This window comes from Leishmania donovani, chromosome 9 (assembly GCF_000227135.1).
Source record: "Leishmania donovani BPK282A1 complete genome, chromosome 9".
In the NCBI taxonomy this organism is placed as follows: domain Eukaryota; phylum Euglenozoa; class Kinetoplastea; order Trypanosomatida; family Trypanosomatidae; genus Leishmania; species Leishmania donovani.
The window spans coordinates 348,010-370,509 of record NC_018236.1 but is presented as its reverse complement, the minus strand read 5'-3'; the positions used below and the strand labels follow the sequence as shown (position 1 = coordinate 370,509).

The window sequence follows — 22,500 nt, the reverse complement described above, 5'->3', positions numbered from 1 at the left end:
CCACTCTCACGTGTCTTCTTTTTTTTTGGCAGGAGGGAGGAAAGGTGGGGGTCCTCCGTTTTCGGCTCCATCTTGCTCTCGCGACTCGCATGCGTTTTGCGGGCACCGCTAGTGGTTGTTTGGTGCGGTGGTTGTCTGTGTTTCCGCGGTGCACCACGTTCGCTTCCTTTTACTTATCTTTCGTGCTGAATCTCAACTGCCCACCATCACCACCACCACCAGCAGCAGCAGCCTCCCCTTCTCCCTCCCTCCCTGCGCCCTGACCCCGACTCTCTCTCTTCACTTCGCACGTTGCGGTCTTGCACTCACGTGTTTCTGTTCGTTGCAGCTGTTCCTCATGTTGTGTGTGTGTGTGTGTTTCCCCATCTCATGGACGCAGAACACCACCAAGCAGGGGGAGGGGCCCTGTGCATCCGGTGGCAGGTCCTCTCTTCCTGTTTTGGGTATGTGGGCACCTGCGCATACGTCGTGCGGCTCTCTCTCTCTCCGTCTGTTACGCAGAGGTAGGCATGTGCCGCTCCGTCTGCGCACTCCATGTCCTTGCATTCTCGGTCTACTTACGTACTCGCTCTCTCTGTCCCACACGCTCACCTTCAACGCCTCGACGGACTCCCTCACTTGCACGCGCACACGCTGGATAGCAGAAAAGTCGTAAGGCTTTGAGTTCATCACCCCGTTTCTCTCTCGTGCGCTTCACTCGCGCCAACAAAAAAAGTAGCCGCCACCGTCACACCATGCAGATCTTCGTGAAGACGCTGACCGGCAAGACGATCGCGCTGGAGGTGGAGCCGAGCGACACGATCGAGAACGTGAAGGCGAAGATCCAGGACAAGGAGGGCATCCCGCCGGACCAGCAGCGCCTGATCTTCGCCGGCAAGCAGCTGGAGGAGGGCCGCACGCTCTCGGACTACAACATCCAGAAGGAGTCCACGCTGCACCTGGTGCTGCGCCTGCGCGGCGGCGTGATGGAGCCGACGCTGGTCGCGCTGGCCAAGAAGTACAACTGGGAGAAGAAGGTGTGCCGCCGTTGTTATGCCCGCCTGCCGGTGCGCGCCACGAACTGCCGCAAGAAGGCCTGCGGTCACTGCTCCAACCTGCGCATGAAGAAGAAGCTGCGCTAGGCGGCGATGGCTGTGCTGTAGCGTCCCCCGCCTCCCCACCCATTCCTCCAATCTTCCTTTACGCTTCGTGCTGGCCACGCCATTCCCGTCTTCCCTACCAGCGCTTATAGCGCGCGCGCTCTCTATCTGTATGGTGCAGTGGTCCTGACGTGACTGAGCAGGTCTGGCGTGTTGAACGACAGAGGCAGAGGCGAGAAGGTTCAAGCGAAGATGACGTGAGGTGCGGACGTATATACTTGTGAGTGTGTGTGTCTGTGTTGACCGCTGCTCCGCACTACGCGATTGGGCCCTGTCGCGGGGCCGGTGAGTAGAGAGGAACTCTTGATGCAGGGCAGAGAGCAACGGGCACAACACACACAACAGGAAAGAGTGCATGGTTTACTTCGCGAAGACCACTGAGCAAGAGGCGGAGGAGGAGAGAGACACACACACACATCGAGATAGCTGCATGCGCTTCGGCACTGCTCGATGCGAGTGAGTGTCTCGTGAGTTGTACCTCCGCTTCTTTGCCCAGACTTCCCACCTTCCCTCGGCCTTATTCGCCCAACCCCGCACCCGACGATCACCGCGCAGCCGCCCTGTTTCTCTTGCACGCTCTCTGCATCTCTGTGCGGATCTGCGTGCGTGTACGCGCGTGCGTGCGTGCATGCGTGGCGTAGCGGAGGAGATGGGTGACACTCTCGCGATTACGGAGGCGCTGTAATGCGCCGAACAAGGAGGCAGGTACTATTGCGTGGCGAGCAGCGTGCATGAATGCCGGCCCTGTCCTTGAGTTGCTTGCACCACCCCTCTCCATCTGAGCCACCTCATGTTTCTCGTCACCTCACCCTCTTCTCTCTCTCTCTTGCCGTCATGGCGCTCCGCCCCCACCACCCGCGCCTTCCATCTCTCACCCGCGCTTCAAAGGAATTCCTTGGATACAGTACGCGACTCTGCCGCCACACCTGCCACACACACACACACACACACCTGCACCTATATACACGCACGCGCAACGAAACAACGAATAAGAAAGGCGGCAGACGGAGGCGTGTTGTGCACGTGGCTACACGTATTTGATTTGTTGTGCTCTCCTCCTCTTTTTCCTCTCGGTGACACACCCACGAATCACAGCGTACGTGCTCGCCGTGTTGCAGCTGTGTCCTGCAGACCCGCTCACCTGCGCACACGCACACTGTTGTATCGTCTCCGTTAGCACTCGACCACGCTCTTGGGCTCGGCCTTTGCTCTGTGTTGTTGTCGTCGTTCTTTTCCTTCACATACGCAAGAGAGAGACGGATCTCCACAACGCCTCAGCGTGTGTGGTGTGTGTTTGTGCGTGCACGTGTTTGCCGTGGGTCTACCTCCCTCCTCCGCGCTCAATCATCACTATCCCGTCTGATCTACGACGACGACGACTCACGCAACGGTGCTGCCCTTCCTTTTCCCTTGCACAGACGCCCTTTTCGACCTTTGGTTTCGGCCTGCGTCGCGCTGGACACACCGACGCTCGCTGCTTATCTTCGTGTTCGCGCGTTTCCGTGCTCAGACGCATTCTTAGCACACACACACACACACACACACACACACACAGAGAGAGAGAGACATAAACACGCACAAAGAAGAGCACAAGGAAAGGAAGGGAAAGGAGTGCAGTAAGCGAGGTAACGACACTGCTGGGCTGCCTATCCTCCTCGCATCGCACTACTCTCCCGCTTCCGCCCCCGCCGTCACCGGCATCCTCCCCTCCCCCCTACATACACCTTTGATACTTTCCTTCGCTGCTGCTTCGCCTGCTTGCTTGGCCACTCAGGCACATACACAAGAGCCCTCAACACACGCGTGCGCAGTAGTTCAATATACCACGTTCTTTCATCTGCCTTCTCTCCCTCTCTCCCTCTCTGGTGCGCGCGCGTGTGCGCGTCTGCCGCCCACGGTTCTTCATCGTACCCACGCTATCCTGCCTTGTCTTTCTCTTGCCCTCCACCACCACCACCGCCACCCTCTCTCTTGAAATCTGTTGCTGGCCGTGTCACGTGAGTGGTGGTGAGGCAACGCGCGGTGAGGCCCCATCACGTGCACGCAGGATCCCTCTTTTCAGCGCGTGCACTTGTCTTTAAGGAACCTGTCGGTGGCCTCGGCGGCTGTGTTGGAGAAGTGCTTGCCTTCCCTCGACTTCTCTGTGTGCCTGTGCGTGTGTGTGAGTGTGTTGTGTTCGCGTATCGCTTGGCATTCCCTGTAACTGCACATCTGTTGTCTCTGTCCCTCGCACATCGCTGTCGGTGTCTTCGGATCCTCTCCTTCTCCGAATACACAGACACACACGAACATACATACGCCCTCCTTTCCTCGGCCTCATATCACGTACTCAGAAGTGCTCGAGGGCTCTCTTCTCTCAGCTTGCGAGCTGGAACCGTCGCACTGTGGCAAGTAGCGCGTGCCTGTGTGCACTGTCCTCCATCTCGCTTTTCAGAGCTGCAGGATCTGCGCGAAGTTCGTGGATCCCTGCTTCTCTCTCTTGCACACGCACACAAGCGCGGCTCGTTGTCAGCTTTTCTTTTTGGAGGAGAAAAGGGAGAGTGAATTGTGTGTGTATATATATATATATGTGTTGACGCGCGGCGAAAAAGGACAAGGCGGCACAGTGGCAGGAGCAGTTGCGTGGGTGCCGTGCACGCGGCAGAGACAGAGTACGCGGAGGCCAGCAGGGCAGCGCTTTCTTATTATTGTTGTCGTTAGCAGAGTTCGCTGATACGAAGAAACGCCAACGCAACGCCTTCGTCGGTTGTGTACCCCCCCCCTCCCTCCTCCTCCTATCTCCTATCTACTCTCTTTACATACACGTATCTGTATCGCTCTATCAACCTCTGCATATCTTTGGTGTGTTCTCCCTCTGGTCTTCCGCCAGTCTGCCTCCTCGTCTCTGTGTGTTTGTGTCTGTGGAAGGGTGGCATTGGCAGCGGCAGCGCAGGAAGAGGGGGAAGACTTCTCACATGTCTTCTCCTACCGCTGTACTTGCGCTTGTCTCTCCATCTATCTAGCTAGCTATCTTAAGCGGCGTCTGTGTGTGTGTGTGTTGTCGTTGTGTGTGTGTGTGTCTCTGGCCTTGCCTTCTTAATTCTTGTTTCGATTCATTCTTTCCTCTTTTCTCAGCTCCCCTCGTTGCCTTTGACGCTCTCCTGTTTCTGTCTCGTGCGTGTGCAAGCGTGCATCGTTTTTTGCTGGCTCCTCACTCTTCCTCTTCGCCTTTTTCGTGATCGATAGACATCGCCGGTGGCGGCTGTCGTGACGCCTGCGTATGGTGGAGGCGAGGATGGTTCGTCAACGCCATCCCCACCACCTCACCCCACCTCTCGCGCACACCCCGGCGACGCTCGAACAGCGGCCGCAGCCGTATCGGGCCCCGTCATGGGCAAAGTAAAGGCTTCCTTCGGCAGCCTTGTCGCCGCCATTCGGAGCACCGTTAGCTGCACGAGCCCCGGAGACAATGTCATTGACGACGAAGACGAGAACAATTTTATGGCGGACAACGCCAAGGACGGCGGCGCGTCGGAGTCTGGGCAACCGGCCTTCGTCGAAATCGACCTGCTGCGCAGCGACCGCAATCGGCAGCGCAACTTTCCGGACAACTCTATCCGCACAGCCAAGTACACGCTTCTCACGGGCTTGCCGCTCAGCCTTCTCTACCAGTTCTACAAGATCTCCAACATCTATTTCTTGCTTGTGATGATCATCGCGCTCGTGCCAGGGGCGAGCCCGATCAACCCCTTCAGCAGTATTGTGCCCCTGTCCTTCGTGATCGGCGCTGGCATCTTCAAGGACCTCTGGGAGGACTGCAAGCGGCGCAGGGCGGATCGCCAGGCAAACGAAATGATCGTCTACGTCCTGCGAGCGTGCGCGGAGGTGTCCAGCAAAGGCAGCACCACCGCCAGCAGCAGCAGCAGCGGCACTCTTACCGAGAAGCAAAACTCCACGAGTGACAGCGACGGCGCAGCCGCAGCGTCGCTGCGCGTGCACGGTGGTCACAATCACCAGCAGAACCCTCGCCGCTGGCGGCAGCGCATCGTGCGCGTCGTGTCGCGGCCAAGCAGCCCAAGGGAAGACACCGCGGTCAGTCGCAAGAAGTCATATGATGGTAAAGGAGTGCATGCGGTGGAAGAGGTGGAGATGACCACCTACGGCCGAAGTTGCGGCGCATCGACAACGTGCCCAACGGCATTGAGCCTTCGCCGCACGTCAGCGCAGCCCCAAGAGTCAGCGACGCCGGACGCTGCAACGGAGCCGGTAGTCACGTTCCAGCCGGTGCGTAGCTGCGAAGTGTACCCTGGTGACATCATGCTCTTCCGCCTTGGTGAAGAAGTGAAGGCAGACTGCCTGATCTTGAACACGTCGCTGCCGGACGGGCTGACGTACATCGAGACGGCCAACCTCGATGGCGAGACCAACGCGAAGACGCGCCGCGCCAAGATCCAGACGGTGGAGGCACTGGGGACAGTGGAGGACGTGGTGGAGAAGGCTCTCGGCGTCTCACCAAGGAACGCGGCGGCCGTGCACGCCCGCATGAACGGCATCGATGCCGGGCCACAGGATGTCTGGGGTGTGTCAGGCGAAGCCGCCGCCCCAGCGAAGGTGCGCGTGGACTGCTGTGATGCGTTTGGCGGCGCTCACGCTGTTAGCACCCCTGAACGATGGATGAACGCATCAGGAGGAGGGACAGCGGCGACGGACGCCAAGCGCCTCGATGCTTCACTGACCACGGCCTCGCCTGTCGCCCTTGGCAAGGGTTCCGGGTGGCCGATGCTCTCGGCGAAAACCGTAGCTGCCAAAGGCGGCGACATGGTCGTCCCCACCGCCATCTCAGAGTCGACCTTCCCACCTGGAGACCTGCACGACTACTCGCCACAGCACCAGCACAACTCGCAGACGCCGGTCGGCCGGGAGTGCCCAGAGCGAAAAGCGGCCGAGCACGACTCAGCTGCAGCGATAGCGGAGAGAGGGGCCGCCCCCCTCTGCCACCAGCACGAGCACAGCTTCTCTGATCAACAGAAGCACTTCACCAGCTCCAGCACCACCGGCGTCCCCCTCGCACGTAGCAGCACGGACTTGAGTGCCGCGGTGTCAGGTAACTTCCACAGCGTGGCTAGCAATGTCACGTCAGACATGTCCCCAGAGCGAATTCTGCACCAGCGACTTATGACGTTGAAGGAGCGACTTGCCGAGGAAGGGCAGCTGCCGATGCCACTCCAGCTTCGGCAGCTCTCGGAGCATTACGAGCGCACCGTGCACAGTCGCACGAACAGCGCAGGTGCGCGCGTGTCCTCCCTGCACGGGTGCCCACACAACTCCACCAATCGCGCGGGCGAAAGCGAGTCTTTGTTCGACGACGACGCCCATCATCATCACAGGAGCCGTGAGTCACAACAGAGGAGAGTGCCTGAGCCACGACGACGCGACGGGGCAGGCGACGCGGAAACGGCCGCCACAGGACCGGGATCCGGTGCCGGCCCCCGTGGCCAGTCGCGTGGCTTCTCAGCGCCCAACAAACCTGGAGTATTTCATAACGAGCCGCTCCACGGCAACCACATCGCCGACGGTAGCGATAGGGCCTTTGAAGCGGCCCCGGGCGTACTGCCCGCCTCCGGCGTGGTTCTCATCTCCTGCCCCCCCACGCCGGACCTGTCGATGTGGTTTGGCCAGCTGCGCTTGCCATCAGGCGAGATGGTGCCGCTCGGCATTGACCAGTTCATTCCACGGGGCTGCCTTATCCGCAACACGGACTGGGTTATCGGTGCGGTCGTGTACACGGGTCGCCACACCAAGATGCTGCTGAACCTGCGGCCGAAGCCGCACAAGGTAACGAACATGACACGGCGCCTGAACCAGATGAACGTGCTGTTCTTTGCATTTAACCAGGTGCTGATAATGCTGCTCTGCGGGCTGGCCATCTGGAGCAAGCGCCAACTGCTGCGCAAGGTGCCTGGGGCGAAGACCGATCACTCGGCCTGGTACATCCAGTGGAACCTCGAACGCTACTCGGACGTCTCGTTGTTTTGGTGGCGCTACCTGACCAACTTTGTGCTGGTGAGCTACCTCATTCCCTTGTCTCTTTACGTCACGCTGGAATTCAACAAGGCCATGCAGATGCTCCTGATCGGCGCGGACAAGCGCATGGCGGTCTTCGACGAGTTCACCGGGGCCATCAAGAAAGCGCGCCCCAAGACTTCTGAGCTTAACGGCCAACTCGGCCACGTGCGCTACATCTTCACGGACAAGACGGGGACCTTGACAGAAAACCTCATGACGTACGTTGGCGGCGTCGTCGACGGGCACACGCACAGCGAAACGGAGCAGCCTGGCGGCATCGGCCGTGCACTTCTTCGTCGCAGCACTGCATACACCGCGGGCAGTGTCCTCACTAGCGTCTGTCCGAACAGTATGGGCTCAGCCCGTGAATCGTCACTGCGCTGTGACCATCACAAGCATCGTCGCCTCAGCTCGTCCCTCGGCAGAGAGGCAAGCACTCTCGGCGACGCTGCCGTAGCAGACAGTCTGGCGGGCATGCGGGGTGAGAGCGCCCTTGTCTCCGCGGATGTCGCCGCGAGTAACAGCAGCAGCTGTAGCGCGGCTGGCGGTGGTGACCAACACTCCTCCAACCACCCCTTTCAGCGTCTGGCGGCGGTGATGGCGAGTCACATAGCCGTTGACGCCCACGCCAACGGCGACGACGACACGATCAGACAGTCACCACGCACGGTGACGGCCGCCTCCCCCGCGTCGCTGGTCGCCACGGTGGACATCGGCGCTACCTCGCCGCATCTGCCGCTCTCCAGCAGCTACCAGTGTGGCAGCGGAGCATTCGGCCGGAACGCTTTCCCGGCCTTGGGCAACGCGGTCCCTGGAGCGGATGGTAATGAGCCTGGGGGTCTCGGCAGCTTGGCCGGGCTGCGCAACATCAACGAAGCCGTGCTGGAGCGCGAGCCGCTATTCTGCTATCTACGCGCCATCGCTCTGTGCCACTCCGTCGTGTGCTTTCCAGTGGACGCAGTCGATGGATTAGCGGACTCGCAGCAGGCGGCAGAGAACGGCAAAGGCGCGCCGCAGGAAACGAAAGGGCACAAAGACCGTCGCCGCGACAAGGATCACAACGCCACCGCGGCGGCGGGCGAGGGCAGTGCGCCACAGAAGCGGAAGAATAGCCACCATCACAACCGTGCTGACGACGGCGCAGGCAAGGGTGCGCCGAGGCGACGTCGCGGCAGCGCTTCCACCGCAGACCCCGATCACTCGCGGGCGCGTCATCAGCAGAGCCACGAGACTGCCCACCACGCACCCGATCTGGTCCCTCTCTCGAAGATATTATCTCTTAACGATATTTCGGTTGGTAACTTCGTTGAGATCCCCTACGCCGTTCCCGCCGGCCCCGCGGTATGTGAAGACTTGGAGCCCTACACCGCCAGTGGCACCAACAGCGGCAGAGGTGTCAGCATGTCGGCTCACGACCATCTCACCCGCGCCAACACTGCATCTTTCGTGACGGCGGCGGCGAGTGCGGATGGCCGAGGCCAGCATCAATACCATCATCACAAGACAAACACGAATTCCGCAGTACCAGCGGCCACGACGGTGGACTTGGGGCCCCTAACAAAGGACATCTTCAATCTGAGCAGGAACAACACATCTCTGCTGCACGGCCGCACGAGCAGCACGAGCTGGTATCAAAATCGCTACTTTAATCGCGCGATGCATAATCGCAACCTTAGTGCGCATGTGAGCCACGATGGCGGCGAGCGCAACCCCACCCCTGCCGCTTCTCCTTCCACGACAATGTACCCAGTCGGCAGCGCTGGGGAGTTTGCAGGACAAGCAGCTACCCCCGCGGAGGCGGGCGGGTCAGCAGCCGTCGCTGCAGCAGAAGCAGCAGTCCCGATAGCGGCCTCCGATCTCGAGCCGTTCATTGACCGCAGCAAAATCTACGAGGGCCAGTCGCTGGACGAGATCGCCTTGGTGAACGCGGCGCGCGAGAACGGGTTCTCGCTCTTCGAGCGGACGGCGAAGCAGATCTATATAAAGGCGCTCGGCCGCGTCATGTGCTACGACATCATTGCGGAGCTCGATTTCACGCCGCAGCGCAAGCTGATGAGCATTTTGCTACAACGAAGGCCTGATTTAGACTCCGAGGCGGCGGCAACATCGGTGGCTGCCGGCGTAAGCGCGCACTACCACCGCAGAGCACCGGAGAGCTCCGCTGCCGCAGCAGCAGCGCGCGAGGCATCCGGTTTGTTCGCGGCCACCGCCTCAGGCGTCTTGCCCGAGTGTGGTGTGGCATCGCGGCCCCCGCAGTCGCAAAGCCACGACGGTCTCTGTGCTTTCCCCGCGCAAGGAAAGAAGGCGAACGGAGACGGTGCCGCGAGCTCGCTGCCAGGCGAGGACGCGCGGTTGTGCCGAGCTAAGACAACCTCGGCCTTCACCACCCTCACGGCGGCTGAGTTGCCGCTGCCGCTGTCGCGCCCACGTACCGTCGTGCTCACGAGCGAAGCACATGAGAGTACGGCAGAGCAGCGGGAAGAGGAAGACGGCAACAGGAGCGCCGACGGACCCGCTGCGAAAATGCTTCCGCCACACAGCATCCTCTTGCCGCCTCCGACGAAGCAGCAGCGCGTACCCCACTTGGGCGGCTCGGGTGTGTTCACAGCAACGCCTCCGCCGAGCAGCGCGCAGCAGCTGGCTCATCAACCGTCTGGCGGCGGCATGTCCCCCTACCACGACGGTTTCGGGAGTAGTGCGGGCTTTGGGGTTTCTGCGGCAGCCGGTGCGCCGGCCTCGGCACCAGGAAAGTATCTGCTACTCGTTAAAGGGGCGGACAGCAGCATGATGGAGATCGTCAACATGCAGAAGCGTGCCAACGTCCGGGTGAAGGACAAGATGCTGAAGGAGCTGGACACGATGTCACAGTTGGGCCTGCGCACCCTCATCCTCGGCCAGCGCTACCTGCGCGAGGAGGAGGTGCGTGGGTGGCTGCCAATCTTCAACGATGCCCAATGTGCGATGCAGGACCGCAGCGAGAAGCTGCACAAGGCATACGCGCTATTGGAGAAAGACGTCGACATTGTGGGTGCCACCGCGGTGGAGGACAAGCTGCAAGAAGAGGTGCCGCAGACGCTGGAGTTCTGCATACAGGCGTCCATTGTGGTGTGGATGCTGACGGGCGACAAGCGAGAGACGGCCGTCACTATCGCCCACACTAGCGGTCTTGTCAAGGCTGGCTACACCGACTACGTGTGCCATCTCGACGTCTCTGACATTATCGAGGAAGAGGCGTTGCTGCAGCAGAAGCAGCGGTACAAAGAGACGTGTCGCCTTAAGGCGAAAGACGGCATTGGCGATGGGGTATCATCGCTGGAGAACGTGTCTTCGAGCTCGTCGGACGCCGATAGTGCCTTGCATTCACCAGTGGCGAGCACGACAACCCGGGCACACCTGAGCGGGTCGTCTCGCATGCATTCGCCGCAGCTGCCCAAGGCACTGACGCAGGCGGGCAGCGTCGACCACGCCACTGTCGTCTCCACTGCAAGTCCGCTGCAAGAAACCGCGAACACGATCACAGGCGGTGATTCCATAGGAGCTGGGACGAGCATCGCTGTCGACGCGGCGCAGAGATTCCTCATGCGCAAGTGCGCCCGCATCGAGGAGCAGCTGAAAGCGGCCGAGGACAAGTGCAGCGAGGGGCAGGAGGTGTTTGACGACCGCGTCGTCGTCATCGTGGTGGACGGCAAGACGCTGGACTTCATCTTTCAGGACTGCAACCGTGCGCGCCGCTTCTTCCTCCTTGGCAGTCGCTGCCGCAGCGCTGTGTGCTGCCGCATGACCCCGCTCCAGAAGGCGAAGGTTGTGCGGATGTTTAAGCGCAACGCAAACGCCGTGGTGCTCGCCATCGGTGACGGTGCCAACGACGTGTCCATGATTCAGGAGAGCAGCATCGGCGTCGGTATCATGGGCTTGGAAGGGTCGCAGGCAGAGCTGGCAAGCGACTACGCCCTCCCGAAGTTTCGCTTCTTGAAGCGGCTGCTCTTCGTCCATGGCCGCTTCTCCGTCTTCCGCGAGGCACACTGCGTCGTCTATTCTCTGTACAAGAACGTGATTGTGACGGTGGGCATGGTTAGCTACCAATTCTATGTTGGCTACTCGGGTCAGACACTGATAGACTCGTGGCTTCTGGGGATGTTCAGCGTCTTCCTCTGCTCTCTGCAACCGCTGATGATTGGCATCCTAGACAAGGATGTCGAGGACGAGCTGGCCGAGTCCCTGCCGAGGCTGTACCCGCCCCTGTCACGCGAGTCCATGTACTTCTCCTGCACGTACATCATCAAGTGGCTCGTCGACGGTCTCATCGAGGGTCTCATCTTCTTCTTCTTCCTCATGTACACGGTTGGCGTGCAGGACAACCTGTACACGCACATGACCGCAGCCATCGAGGACTACGGCGCCACCTTCTTCACGATGCTCGTCCTTGTCGCCGACCTCCGTGCCGGCACCCTGGTGACGTACTACATGCTGCCCTTTGCGCTCGTGATCGGGCTGGCCATCATCCTCGTGCCGGCCCTCGAGCTCGCCTACGCCGCCCTGCACGACCTCGCCGGGAGCAACTGGTTTGTGCACGTGGCGAACGAGCTGTACGGCACGTCTGGCAAGTTCTGGCTGATGCTGTTCTTTGCCTGCGGGGTGCTCGTCGTCTTCACCATGGCGTCGAACATGTACATACAACTCTTCGCGCCGTGGCACAATGCCGGTTTCGCCATGCGCGCTGCCCGAAGATCGCACCACCGCATCCCGCACCAGCACACCAAGGAGGAACTGAAGGCCGAGTACACTCGGCTGCTTGCCCGGTGCGAGGAGCTGACCAAGTTGCAGCAGAAGCGGAAGGAGTCTGCAGCGAAGAACAGCGGCGCCAAAGGTAAGACCCAAATGACGACAACGGCAGCAGCTGCAGCGCGGTGAGATGGATATTCGCGGTACTGGGAAAGGAGCAAGGTCGAGGAAGGGTACGAAAGGGAGAGTGTGCAAACCTGCGTGCTCATCTCTCTCTCTCTCGTCGTGTGCAACGGCCCTCCGCCCTCGGCCCACCCCTCTCTCTTTCTATCCGCTGCTTCGCATCACGCTCCACGTGCACGTGAACGGCTCGCCGAGCAAAGAAACAAAGGAAAATGCAACGTCTGTGACGGCCCCCCCCTCCTCTTCCTCGACAGCAACAACACACAGCGCGCGGCTTATTGGCCTGCGTCGCCTCCCCAGTAAGGTCCGCGGATGGGCGTCTGAGGAAGCGTGTGTTCATGTGTGCGTCGAGAAATTCGGCGAGAGACGGTACGGTCACCACAAGCAGCACCGTCGCTGAGCAGCGTTGTGCACTCAGGTCTGCCCTCTTCGGCGACGGCTCCTCTCACGCCTATATATGCGTACCTATCCCTCCCTCACCCTCCCCCTGCTGTTCTGTGCTCTCTACCTTCTGTTCCTTTCATGTTGGGCCGCCCATCATACGGGCCATGACCGGGTGCGGTGCAGCGACGGACACGCACAACGCGCACGTACAGGCGCGCGTCATCGACTGATCCTTGCTCCTTCTTCACACTCGGACGCGCGACGCCCCTGTCCTGACCTCTCTCTCTCGTTCTCGCTGTGCTTGCGTTGCAAGTCCGCGCGCCTCTTCGTTTTATTGTGTTTTCCTTGCGTCCCTTCGACGCCGTCCCTCTCTCTCACGCGCGCACGCTTATCTCTCTCTCATTGGGAGGAGAGGACGGAAGAGAGGAGGAGTGGTTGTGTCTCGTGGCCGCGCGTGTGTCTGTCCGTCTGTGTTTCTAGTTATGTGTGTGTGTGTGTGCGTCTTGGCTGTTGCTCCATCACCTCCCCGCCTCATAACACCCACTTCACACAGCACCACTCCGCTTCTTCAGGTTCCTGTAGATATATACTTGTTTGTTTGTGTACCCCTCCCGCCCGCTCCACCACCCCCCACCCCCTCTTGCTTTCTCTGTAAAAGTATCACCGTGACATCCACGCCGCCAGCAGTGCAGATTGCCTTTAGATCCCGGGCACACGCTGCGCCCTCAAGGTCCGATCGAACAGACAGAGAGGCGCATCTAGACCGCAACACCCTTCACTATCTTACCTCTTCTTTCTTGTACCCTCCCCTTCTCTCGTTTCACCGCGTGTGTCTGTCCGTCTGTATTTCTGGTTGTGTGTGTGTGCACGTCCCCGTGAGTACTTCTCGTTTGCCTCTCCTTAGTGCACGTGTACGGGAGTTCTTCAACTTCGCACACCAGACAGACGCGCTGCCCTATCTCCCTCTCTATCTCTTGTCTCCCCCGCCACCCTGTCATTGCCACCCACCCGACGGCATCTGCGTCGGCCGTGGCGTCCCCCCTCCCCCTCCTCCTGTGTGTGCGTGTGCGCGGGTATTCCACGTCAACGTGTTTTTTTTTTGCTTTTTCTTTGCTTCACTCTCTTCCTCTCTCGCGTTTTCGCCGCTGTCATGCTCCGTGCCGCCTTGCGTCCGTCCTGCGTGCTGCACGCCGCGTTCCTCTCCTCGTTCTCCTCCGCAGCCGTTCACAATGAAGCAGCGAGTGGGGCGTCCATGGCCAGCAACGCCATCTCCTCAGCGGCTGCGTCGCTATGGATGCAGAATTCCCAGTCGCACGACGGTGCCGCTGCGACCATGCACACACAGCAGACAGATGTGACAGGAGCAGCAACAGCGCAGGATCATGGAAACGCATTGGTCGTACTTGAAGAGGACAACACCAGTGGCAGCAACGGCTACGTGGACTACTTCATGGGCGGCTTCGGCCCTCGGCATCTGGCAGAGGTGACAGTGGTGCCGGAGAGTGCAGGCGCGAGGGCTCACGGGTCACGTAACCACGCGAACAAGGCAGATGCGGCTGCAGCAGCGGTGGAGGCGTCCTCCTCCTCGGAGACGGCGACGGCAGCCGCCGCCGCTTTGCCCACACGGCGCGCCGGAGGCGACGATGGCGCTGTGGCAAGGCGGCCGGTGATCACGAAGGCCCGTCGAATCCGTCTTGCATCGGCCGCTTCGCAAGCGGCCGAGGTGCTTCAGTCCGTGGGCAGTCCTGCCACGGCTCTCCTGCTCAGCCAGCGCGTGCAGCAGCTGCAGGCCGAAGAAGCGCTCCTGAACGCGTCGCTGCAACGGCTCAAGGCAGAGCGCGACTTGGCAACAGTGCGGCACACGTGTGGTGAGGAACTCGACAACTACCGCCGTGGTGTGCAGCAACGCGAGCAGCAGGTGGTGCGTGCTGCCATGACCGCTGGCACACGCTCTCAGGATCCTGTCGTCAGCTACTCCCAGGAGAGCGGAGGCAGCGCCGGAGGAGACACGCTGCAGACGGTGGTGGAAGCCGACCTGCTGGGGATGCCCGCCACCGCCGATGCGGAGGCGGCCGCAGCTGCGGCGAAGAAGGCAGCTGCGGCAGGTAAGGCGGTGCAGAAGAGCGGCAGAGCCTCGCATGCCGCTGCCACGGTGATTTCCGCGAAAAAACGGCTGCGCTACGGCGCCACTGCGGCGGGCGGGCACAAGGCTAACGCCTCACCAAAGTCACTCTCACGGCGACCCGCTGCGCCAGCAGCCTCCAAGAGCAAGAGGCCGTCGCTAGCGAAACAAACGGCCCTGAAGGCGCGTGCTGGGAAGCAGCCCGCCGCAGTGTGCAAGGACGCAGTCAAAGCCAAGCCAAAGGCACCGTTGCGCATGAAGGCGACGACACCAGCGTTCGCGGCGGCAACAGCCAAGGCTGCCGCTCGAAGACAAAAGGCGAAGGTCAAAGCCGCCGCCACGAAGCCGTCCCGGAAGCTGACCAAGAAGCCGACCAAGCCGCGAACAACCACGAAAGCGAAGTCAGTGCGAGCACGGCCCCCCGCGAAGGCAACGCCGTCGGCCCGCAAAACGGCCGCCAAGAAGAGACCGACGTATGAGAAGCGCCCGACGCGAAGATGAAGGAGTGCGGCAGGGCCGCTGACAAGCAACGCGAAAACAGCGATGAGGGAAAAGATGGAGCCGCAAGAGTAGGCACAAGGAGGGCTTGTAGAGAGCGCGCGAGGAGAGAGGGCGCTGATCCATGGGCAGATGTGTGCTGCATCTGTGTGTGCGTGTATGTGTGTAAATGGCCCACTTTCCCACTCTCTCTGCTGATCGATAGGCTCCCCTTCTATATTGCCCGCCCCCTCGCACGCTTCTGTGGCCGTTGCTCTCTGTCTCTATGTGCATGTGTGTGCGCCCCCATCCTCCCTTTTCTCTATTTCTTATTTTCTGTTTTTTTTTCCAGTCTTCGTACCTCCTCCCCTCCCCCTCTTCCTTCTCCTGTCTCATCCTACACACATGAAGACTGCGCATGTGTGCATGAGATAAACAGGGGTATGTGGCAGTCACAGCAGCGGCATCTCTCGCAGCCGGTAAGTGGGCGAGCGTTATTCCTCTCTACTTCAATGCTGTCGATGCGCTGCTGCGTAAGCCGATAGTTATCACATGTATATGCAGAGACGTGTATGGTGCGCACGCGTCATGTGTGGGACTTTAGCGGCCCTCTCGGAGGGTAGGTCTGTCTCTCTGCGCGTGCGTGATCGCCTCCATCGTCTCGTGGAGGCATCATTGTACCTCCGGTGTTCTTTCCTCGTTCCATCCCACCCGCCCGTACCTGAAGCAGGCCTGCTCTGTCTGTGTGTCCGTACTCGACCCTCACCCCTTCACCGCCCCCTCATCTCCTTTCGAACAACCCCCAAGCACACCCGCTGCAACCGTCATCTCCGTGACAGCAAGCGCCTTCCGGTAGCCCGTATACTGTGGCCTTCCCTCTCTATCTACTTGTCTTTGCTACTCATCGAGCACCGCGGAGGTCACGGCGATTGCAGTCGCCTGGCGCGCATACACACACCACACTACACCTTCCCCGCCGCCATCTCCGCGTCTTCATGTACTCCTTCAGCCTTGCCTCAAACCGCAAGAGTGCCATCTCCAACTCCTCAGGGCTGGCGCCACCAGCAGCCGCGCACGTGATTCGAGCCCCGTCTGAACTCAAGCCCCATCAGCGTCTGCCGCAGCCGCCGAATGAGGCCGACGATGACGATGACGTGATACATGTGTCCAACGCACGTTTTGGCTGGCATCCCGCGCATGAGCACGCGCCGACCTCGTCGCTCTACGCTGTTCGCCCGCCGGCCGAGCAGCTCGTGCATGTACATAATCTGAACGCCTATATGGCCCTTCGCGACGCCGCGGACTGGTCTGTCGAGGTGCAGCGTGAGAGGGAGCAAAAGAAGCGGCGAGCACTCGCCCAGCACGAGGCCGTCAAGCTCGAGGAGCAGCGGCACCGTGACGCGCAGGAGGAGCAGACAAAGAAAGAGATGCAGCAGCGCCGGTGGGAGCGGCAGCAGGAGCGCGCGGAGCTGCGTGAGGCGGATGCAATGGCCGACTTCCAGGACCGCAACACGCAGTTTCTGCAGAACCAACTTTGGCTTATGCAGCTGGGGAGCTACGTCAGGCAAACGGATGCGCAGCACAAGGCGCATGCACGAGAAGAGCTCCACAAGAGCTCCTTCAGTCGCAATCATCTGGATGTAGGTCACACAAGTACGACCAGCTGGGGCGGCACCAACGTCAGGGGTCACCACACCTCCGCGCCGTCCACCGAGATCGACCTGCGCCAAGCAGCGGAGGCCACCGAAGAGGCGTACGTCCGCCTCAGTCTTGCCTATCGCAACGAGGCGCAGCGCTCGCGTGCCGCCGCGGCGATTCTCAATCCTGGTGAGCTCACCGGCAAGGGGCGCTCTCGGCCACGGGCGACACGCTCCGTCGGCGCCTTTGCATCGCCTACTTCACCGTCAGCACCGTCACAAGCCGCCACCGCCGTCAGCACGCCGCCGCACAGCCCGGCGGCGTCACCTGCGCCAACCGCGGTGACGGAGGCGGCAGCGAAAGTCTCAGCGCCCTTCCACACGGCACCGCCCATGTTCACCCACACATCGGAGGAGAACATGGGCCAGCACGCGAACGCCATCCCGTACACGTACATCCCCGAGTACTTCGACGCCCCGTCCGCCGCCGCAACTGCAGGGAAGGTGCCGGCCCCGCGCCGCGCTGGCGAGCCGCCGGAGCAGCAAGAGACGGGCGCTGTGATGCCCCTTCCCCTGTCCCCAGTGCCTGTCAGTCGTGACGTCACCGGTGCACTGCAGGCGAGGTATTACCCGTGGGCCCTCTACAGCGCCGCCGCGGTGCGCAAATCGATGCTGCCACCACTGCCGCCGCCGCGAGAAGCGTCGCTACCGGTCCGCCGGTGGGGCGCAGCGGAGCTGCGCGACTCGATGTTCGGTCACTGCATTCTAGAAGACGGCACGATCCAGGATCAGTGCGAGCGCAAGAAGATGTGTGCGGCGTACCTGGGCTACACCACGCTGCCACGCGACAACGCCACGGCGACGTCGAACGCCGCTGTAGAGCCGCAGGAGCCGCTGCACTTCGGCAAACGGATGGATATATGGCTGTGAGGCATGCAAGAGTGGATGCACTCTCGTGTGTGTTGATGAGCTGTGGTGATGATGGTGTTCTCCGGGTGTGGACGGCCGTGGAAAGGAATGGCAGGGAGGGACCGTCGGCTTCGCGGAGGGGGCACCTACGTGTGTGTGTGTGTGTGTGTGTGAGCTGCATCGCCTGCCCTCGCCCCTTCCCCTTTCCTCCGCCATCTCCTCTCTGTTCGGCTATGACTGAGCGCCAGACTTGCGGCCCAGATGCACGTTCCTCGTCGCATCTGTGTCTGTGGGTATATTGGACCGTTGGGCCGTCGCGTTTTGCTTATTTTCGTGCATGTAAACTATCACGCGTGGGTCGAAGGGTTGCGCGGGACGGGTGAGGAGGAAGAGGCGCAGGGTGCGCGTATGTGGGTGTGTGTGCACGACCTGCGTGCGCACCACCATCGCCGCCGCCGCCGCTCCTTCACCCGCATCAACCCTTCTATGTATTCCCTTTCTCGTTATTCCATATCCGTGCTCGTCCACATATGCGTACGCAAGCATGTACACGCATGCAACCGCGTGTGTGATGGAGGGCACGAGATGTGGTTTTCATGGCACCGTTGAAAGCCTCTTGGAAGCAATGATTTTGTAACAGAGAGTTAGGGAGGTGATGGCGGGGCTCCTCCCACGTGCGTCCGCCACGTTGGCGCAGGTGCACGCCTTCGGTTTTATGTTTTTTTTTGGGGGGGTCTATCCTCCCGCCCTCCCGACTGGCAGCGCTGCCTCAGCCCACCTTCAAAGTCGCCCCTCTCACCCCATCTCCCTCCGTCTGAGCTGCACACATACGTGCACACATGCATACGCGGTCATCGCACAGGCAGCCATGAACTCATACGTGAAGCGCTACGTCGGGACCGACCCGCGAGTGACGCACCTCGTCGGCTTCAAGCGGGCAAGCGAACGGCGCCTCGTCGTGGTCTGCGCGCTCGCCGCTCTGGGCATCTACTCTGCGGTGTACTTATACGAGGAGAAGGAGCGCAACCGCCGCCACGCGTCCATCAAGAAGGACATCGAGAGAGAACGGTGGCGAGCGCGAGAGCTCGGCTTGGCGGCGCCGATCGACGACGGATTCGCGGAGCGGTACGAAGCACTCGACGGCAACACTCGTGCCCGGCATCAGCAAGCATTAAAAGGCAATGAATGAACGGCATCACTCCGTCCCGCTGTCGTGGCGGATGCCGAGAAGATGGGCATGCGTGCGCTCTTTTTTGGAGGTGTTTCTGTCAGGACCCGATACGTCCCGTTTTTCTGGCACGCTGCTTGCTTCCTTGTATCTCTTTCTTTCAAACCTCTCCAGTGGCGGTACCACATGAGCTCAGCGGACGAGGGGGAGGAAGGTGTGCTCGGTGTTGTTGTTGACGGCTGTGGTCACGGATGTACACATCATCAGGCACACCACCAGGGAGAGCCTGATGCATTTATGTGTATGTGTGTGCGTGTGTGTCTGGCGGGTGCTGCCCATGCACAGCACGTCGCTGCTGTCTCCCTCAAAAGCAGAAGTATCAACGCAGCACAGCGATTCGATGGTCTTTGTCTCTTCATCTTACACAGACACACGTACAGGCGCGCGTTGTCGAATCCCTTGGTGTCGGGAGGGGGGGGGGGGCAGGGGCGTATACTCTGAGCACCCGTATGCAGGTGTGCCTCTCCGCTGCGTTGTCGCTCTCCCTCTTGCCTCTCGGATCACAGGCAAGCCTGATGCGCTCCAATCGTATAGCACGCTCGCGTATGCGTGAGTGCCGGCAGTCAAAGAGAGGACGAAACTCGAACCGTGGTTTGCTCGCCTCATCGTGCGCTCCCTCCCCCACGCACACACACCCTCGAACCCTGCGAGAAGCGCACGGCACAATTCAAAAAAAAAGACGCATCTCTCTGTGGCGCGTTGCCGGTTGACGGAGAAGAAACATGTGGAGGAGGTGGGGGTGGCGTCATGAAGACAGAGAAGAGGTGACATCACTTCTCGCGCGTGCCGGGGAGTGGTTCATCGCTTATTGGAGTCCGCGACAGAGAGCAGCTCAATGAGCGTGGCATGCACCCCCCCCCCTTTCCTCCCTCACACACGCACACGCACACACCGACGCAACGGGGGGTCGGTACGCGTTTGCCGCGGTCGGGATGCCCCTGATGATTAGCTGCTGGAGCGCCAGAGCGCGCGCGCTCTCCCTTTACACTCCCGCCCCCCCCCCCGCTCTCTCCCTCTTCTCAACAGATCGTTCCTTGGTATCCACGCACTTCGCGTACTTCTCTCTCCTCGGCACACGCCCGCGCCGGCCACTCGTCCCAGCTATGCCTGCTGCCCCCACGCTCCCACCCGCCCTCCCCACCTCTCTGGACTATCCACGCATCAAGCTGCTTGCCATCGGCGATGTCGGCGTAGGCAAGAGCTGCCTCATCAAGCGTTACTGCGAGGGCCGGTTTGTGGCCAAGTACATCCCCACCATCGGCATCGACTTCGGCGTGAAAAAGGTGGAAGTGAGCAAAGCAGCCGTGCTACAGCAACGCAGCAGCGAGCCATCACCGCCCGCGGAGACGGCACAGAGCGGCGGCGGCGCCTCCTCGGCCATCCCCTCAGCGGTGCGAGTCAACTTCTGGGACGGCTCCGGTGATGGCGACTATCGAGAAATCCTAAACGAGTTCTACGAAGCCGCCCAGGGCGTGCTGCTCATGTACGATGCCCGGAGCGCGCAGAGCTTCACCGCCCTGCAAGGCTGGTGGGAAGAGCTCACCATGTACTGCCAAGGAATGCCAGCAGCAAGCGGCGGTGGTGGTGAAGGCAGCGACCCTGCTCTGGCCGGCGCCGGTGGAAAGCGAGCGTCCGCCTCCAGCACAGTAACGAGCGGCACCGCCGCTGGAAAAGCCGTCGGGCGCACCGACGGCAGGGCGCCGATTGTGGTGCTTTGCGCGAACAAAGTCGATGACACGGCGGTTCCCGGGGCAGCTGCGCCGCGGCCGCGGGCTGTGAGCGAGGCGCAAGGACGTGCGTGGGCACGCGAGCACGGCTGTGCGGCCTACTACGAGACGAGCGCCAGCACAGGGCAAAATGTGAAGGAGGCCATCGAGGACTTGGTGGTGCGGATGGTGGCCAAGTTCATGTGATGGTGCTTGCCGTCGCTGGCGTTTCCTGCGAGCTGTTGCACGTTGATTTTGATGCGTATGGCACGGCATCGCAGGTTGGATGCGTAGCGAAGCACGCATACGCGTGCGCCGGTAAGGCGGAAGAGTTCGGCGGCAGCTCCGCCGGCCTTCCTCTGCACCACCGTCATCCCTCTGCATTCTTAGATTGCGCGCGCAAGCGTGTGTGTGTGTGTGTGTGTGTGTGTGTGTGTGTGGCACGCAAAAAAGGCTACTTTGCATCGGATAGAAGCTCCTAGAAGGCGTTGGGTGGCGTAGAGCTCGATGGCGAAGAAAGAAACAAAGACAAGGCAGCTGCGCAAGGGAGGGAAGAGAAAACAATGGGAGGAGCGGGGGGAGAGGGTGCTCGTAGGCGGTGAGGGAGCAGTACCAGGCGGGCAGCGACTGGGTGGGTATGTGCGTTCGTGTCACCACGTACGCCTCGCTGTCTCTCTTCTCACCGTGTCGGCAGCGGCCCCGTCCACAGCTACCACTGGCCGACTGCACACACGCACACACACACACACGTTGTTGTCGCCGTCGCGCTTATTCTCTCGCCACCCTTCCTCCATCCCTCCTCATGGGCGCCGGCGAACGCGATTGTGGTGATCATCGTGTGCGGCGGGCTCGGCGCTGCTGCGCTCATTCCTTTGTATATGAAACACACGCACATCCACAGTTGATTTCTCTTCCGCCTCACGTCTCTCCTCCGCTGCCATCTCCGGCCACGGCAACACCGCCCTCACCCATCACTCTCGAATCCTTCCTCCTCTTCGGCGCATCAGCCTACGCGTCGACACACCAGTCAGACACAGACAGCACGGCCTATTTCGCGGTTCGAGCCACCGACATCACCGCCCTTCTCTCGAGAGGCAACAATGAGCGCACGCAAGTTTGTTGCCGAGTACGTCTCGCGACACCTGGACGGGCTGACGGTCCTGGCGTCCCTTGCGGACCGGCCTGCCGCCGCCGCAGGGAGCAGCAGTAACAGCGCCGCTGCAAAGCCCGTTATTTGCACCCACAACGGAAGCTTCCACTGCGACGAGGCGATGGCGTGCGGTCTGCTCCGCCATGTGCCCGAGTACCGCGAGGCCGTCATCCTGCGCACGCGCGACCCAAAGCAAATCGATGCCTGCGACATCGTCGTGGACGTCGGCGCCATCTACGACGTCGACACGAACCGCTACGACCACCACCAGGCCAGCTTCCACGGCACCATGACGACACCGAAGAAGGCGTACAAGACGCGCCTCTCTTCTGCCGGTCTCGTGTACAAGCACTTTGGCCGCCAGATCATCCGCCAGTACGTCGAGGCGGTGCTGCAGCCATCTTCGCCGGCGCGCGCGGCGGTGCTGAGCATGACGAGCTGGTCAGAGAGCCGCACTGGCGTCTCGGACGCGGAGCTCGATGTCCTGGAGGACGCCCTCTACGCGAATTTCGTGGAGCAGGTGGACGGCATCGACAACGGTGTCGAGTGCTGGGGCCTCGCCGATCCAGCCGTGGGAACTCTCGTGCCCAACTACAAGCAAAGCACGAACCTGTCGCAGCGCATCGGGCAGCTGCAGGCGTACTGGAACGAGCCGGAGAACGGCGACGTCGTCGCGGAGAACGCGAACTTTGCGGTGGCCGTGGAGATGGCAGTAACGGAGTTCTTCGGGGCACTCACGTACCTCGCCTTCAGCTGGCTGCCGGCCCGCTCCATCGTCGAGGCTGCCTTTCAGCGCCG

General features: G+C 61.2%; 6 protein-coding genes across 6 annotated transcripts in view; all 6 read left to right on the top strand.

Moving 5' to 3' along the window:
• Positions 1-4,508: 4,508 nt before the first annotated feature.
• On the top strand, positions 4,509-12,095 carry LDBPK_090940 (phospholipid transporting ATPase-like protein, putative; the record flags this gene model as incomplete). The annotated part of the gene is made up of 1 exon (XM_003858726.1): positions 4,509-12,095. The coding sequence occupies one exon, from the start codon at positions 4,509-4,511 to the stop codon at positions 12,093-12,095; it is 7,587 nt and encodes a 2,528-aa protein (XP_003858774.1).
• A 1,528-nt stretch (positions 12,096-13,623) lies between these two features.
• On the top strand, positions 13,624-15,096 carry LDBPK_090930 (histone h1-like protein; the record flags this gene model as incomplete). The annotated part of the gene is made up of 1 exon (XM_003858725.1): positions 13,624-15,096. The coding sequence occupies one exon, from the start codon at positions 13,624-13,626 to the stop codon at positions 15,094-15,096; it is 1,473 nt and encodes a 490-aa protein (XP_003858773.1).
• A 971-nt stretch (positions 15,097-16,067) lies between these two features.
• On the top strand, positions 16,068-17,639 carry LDBPK_090920 (hypothetical protein, conserved; the record flags this gene model as incomplete). The annotated part of the gene is made up of 1 exon (XM_003858724.1): positions 16,068-17,639. The coding sequence occupies one exon, from the start codon at positions 16,068-16,070 to the stop codon at positions 17,637-17,639; it is 1,572 nt and encodes a 523-aa protein (XP_003858772.1).
• Positions 17,640-18,486: 847 nt separating this feature from the next.
• On the top strand, positions 18,487-18,807 carry LDBPK_090910 (hypothetical protein, conserved; the record flags this gene model as incomplete). Its single annotated transcript, XM_003858723.1, has 1 exon — positions 18,487-18,807. The coding sequence occupies one exon, from the start codon at positions 18,487-18,489 to the stop codon at positions 18,805-18,807; it is 321 nt and encodes a 106-aa protein (XP_003858771.1).
• Positions 18,808-19,949: 1,142 nt separating this feature from the next.
• LDBPK_090900 (ras family protein-like protein) lies at positions 19,950-20,759 on the top strand (the record flags this gene model as incomplete). Its single annotated transcript, XM_003858722.1, has 1 exon — positions 19,950-20,759. The coding sequence occupies one exon, from the start codon at positions 19,950-19,952 to the stop codon at positions 20,757-20,759; it is 810 nt and encodes a 269-aa protein (XP_003858770.1).
• An 893-nt stretch (positions 20,760-21,652) lies between these two features.
• Positions 21,653-22,500, top strand: part of LDBPK_090890 (hypothetical protein, conserved) — a gene marked incomplete at both ends in the record, with an annotated part of 1,197 nt that continues 349 nt past the window's right edge. The window contains one exon of the mRNA XM_003858721.1: positions 21,653-22,500. This exon is cut by the window's right edge and continues 349 nt beyond it. Within this exon, the coding sequence (XP_003858769.1) occupies positions 21,653-22,500 (848 nt within the window).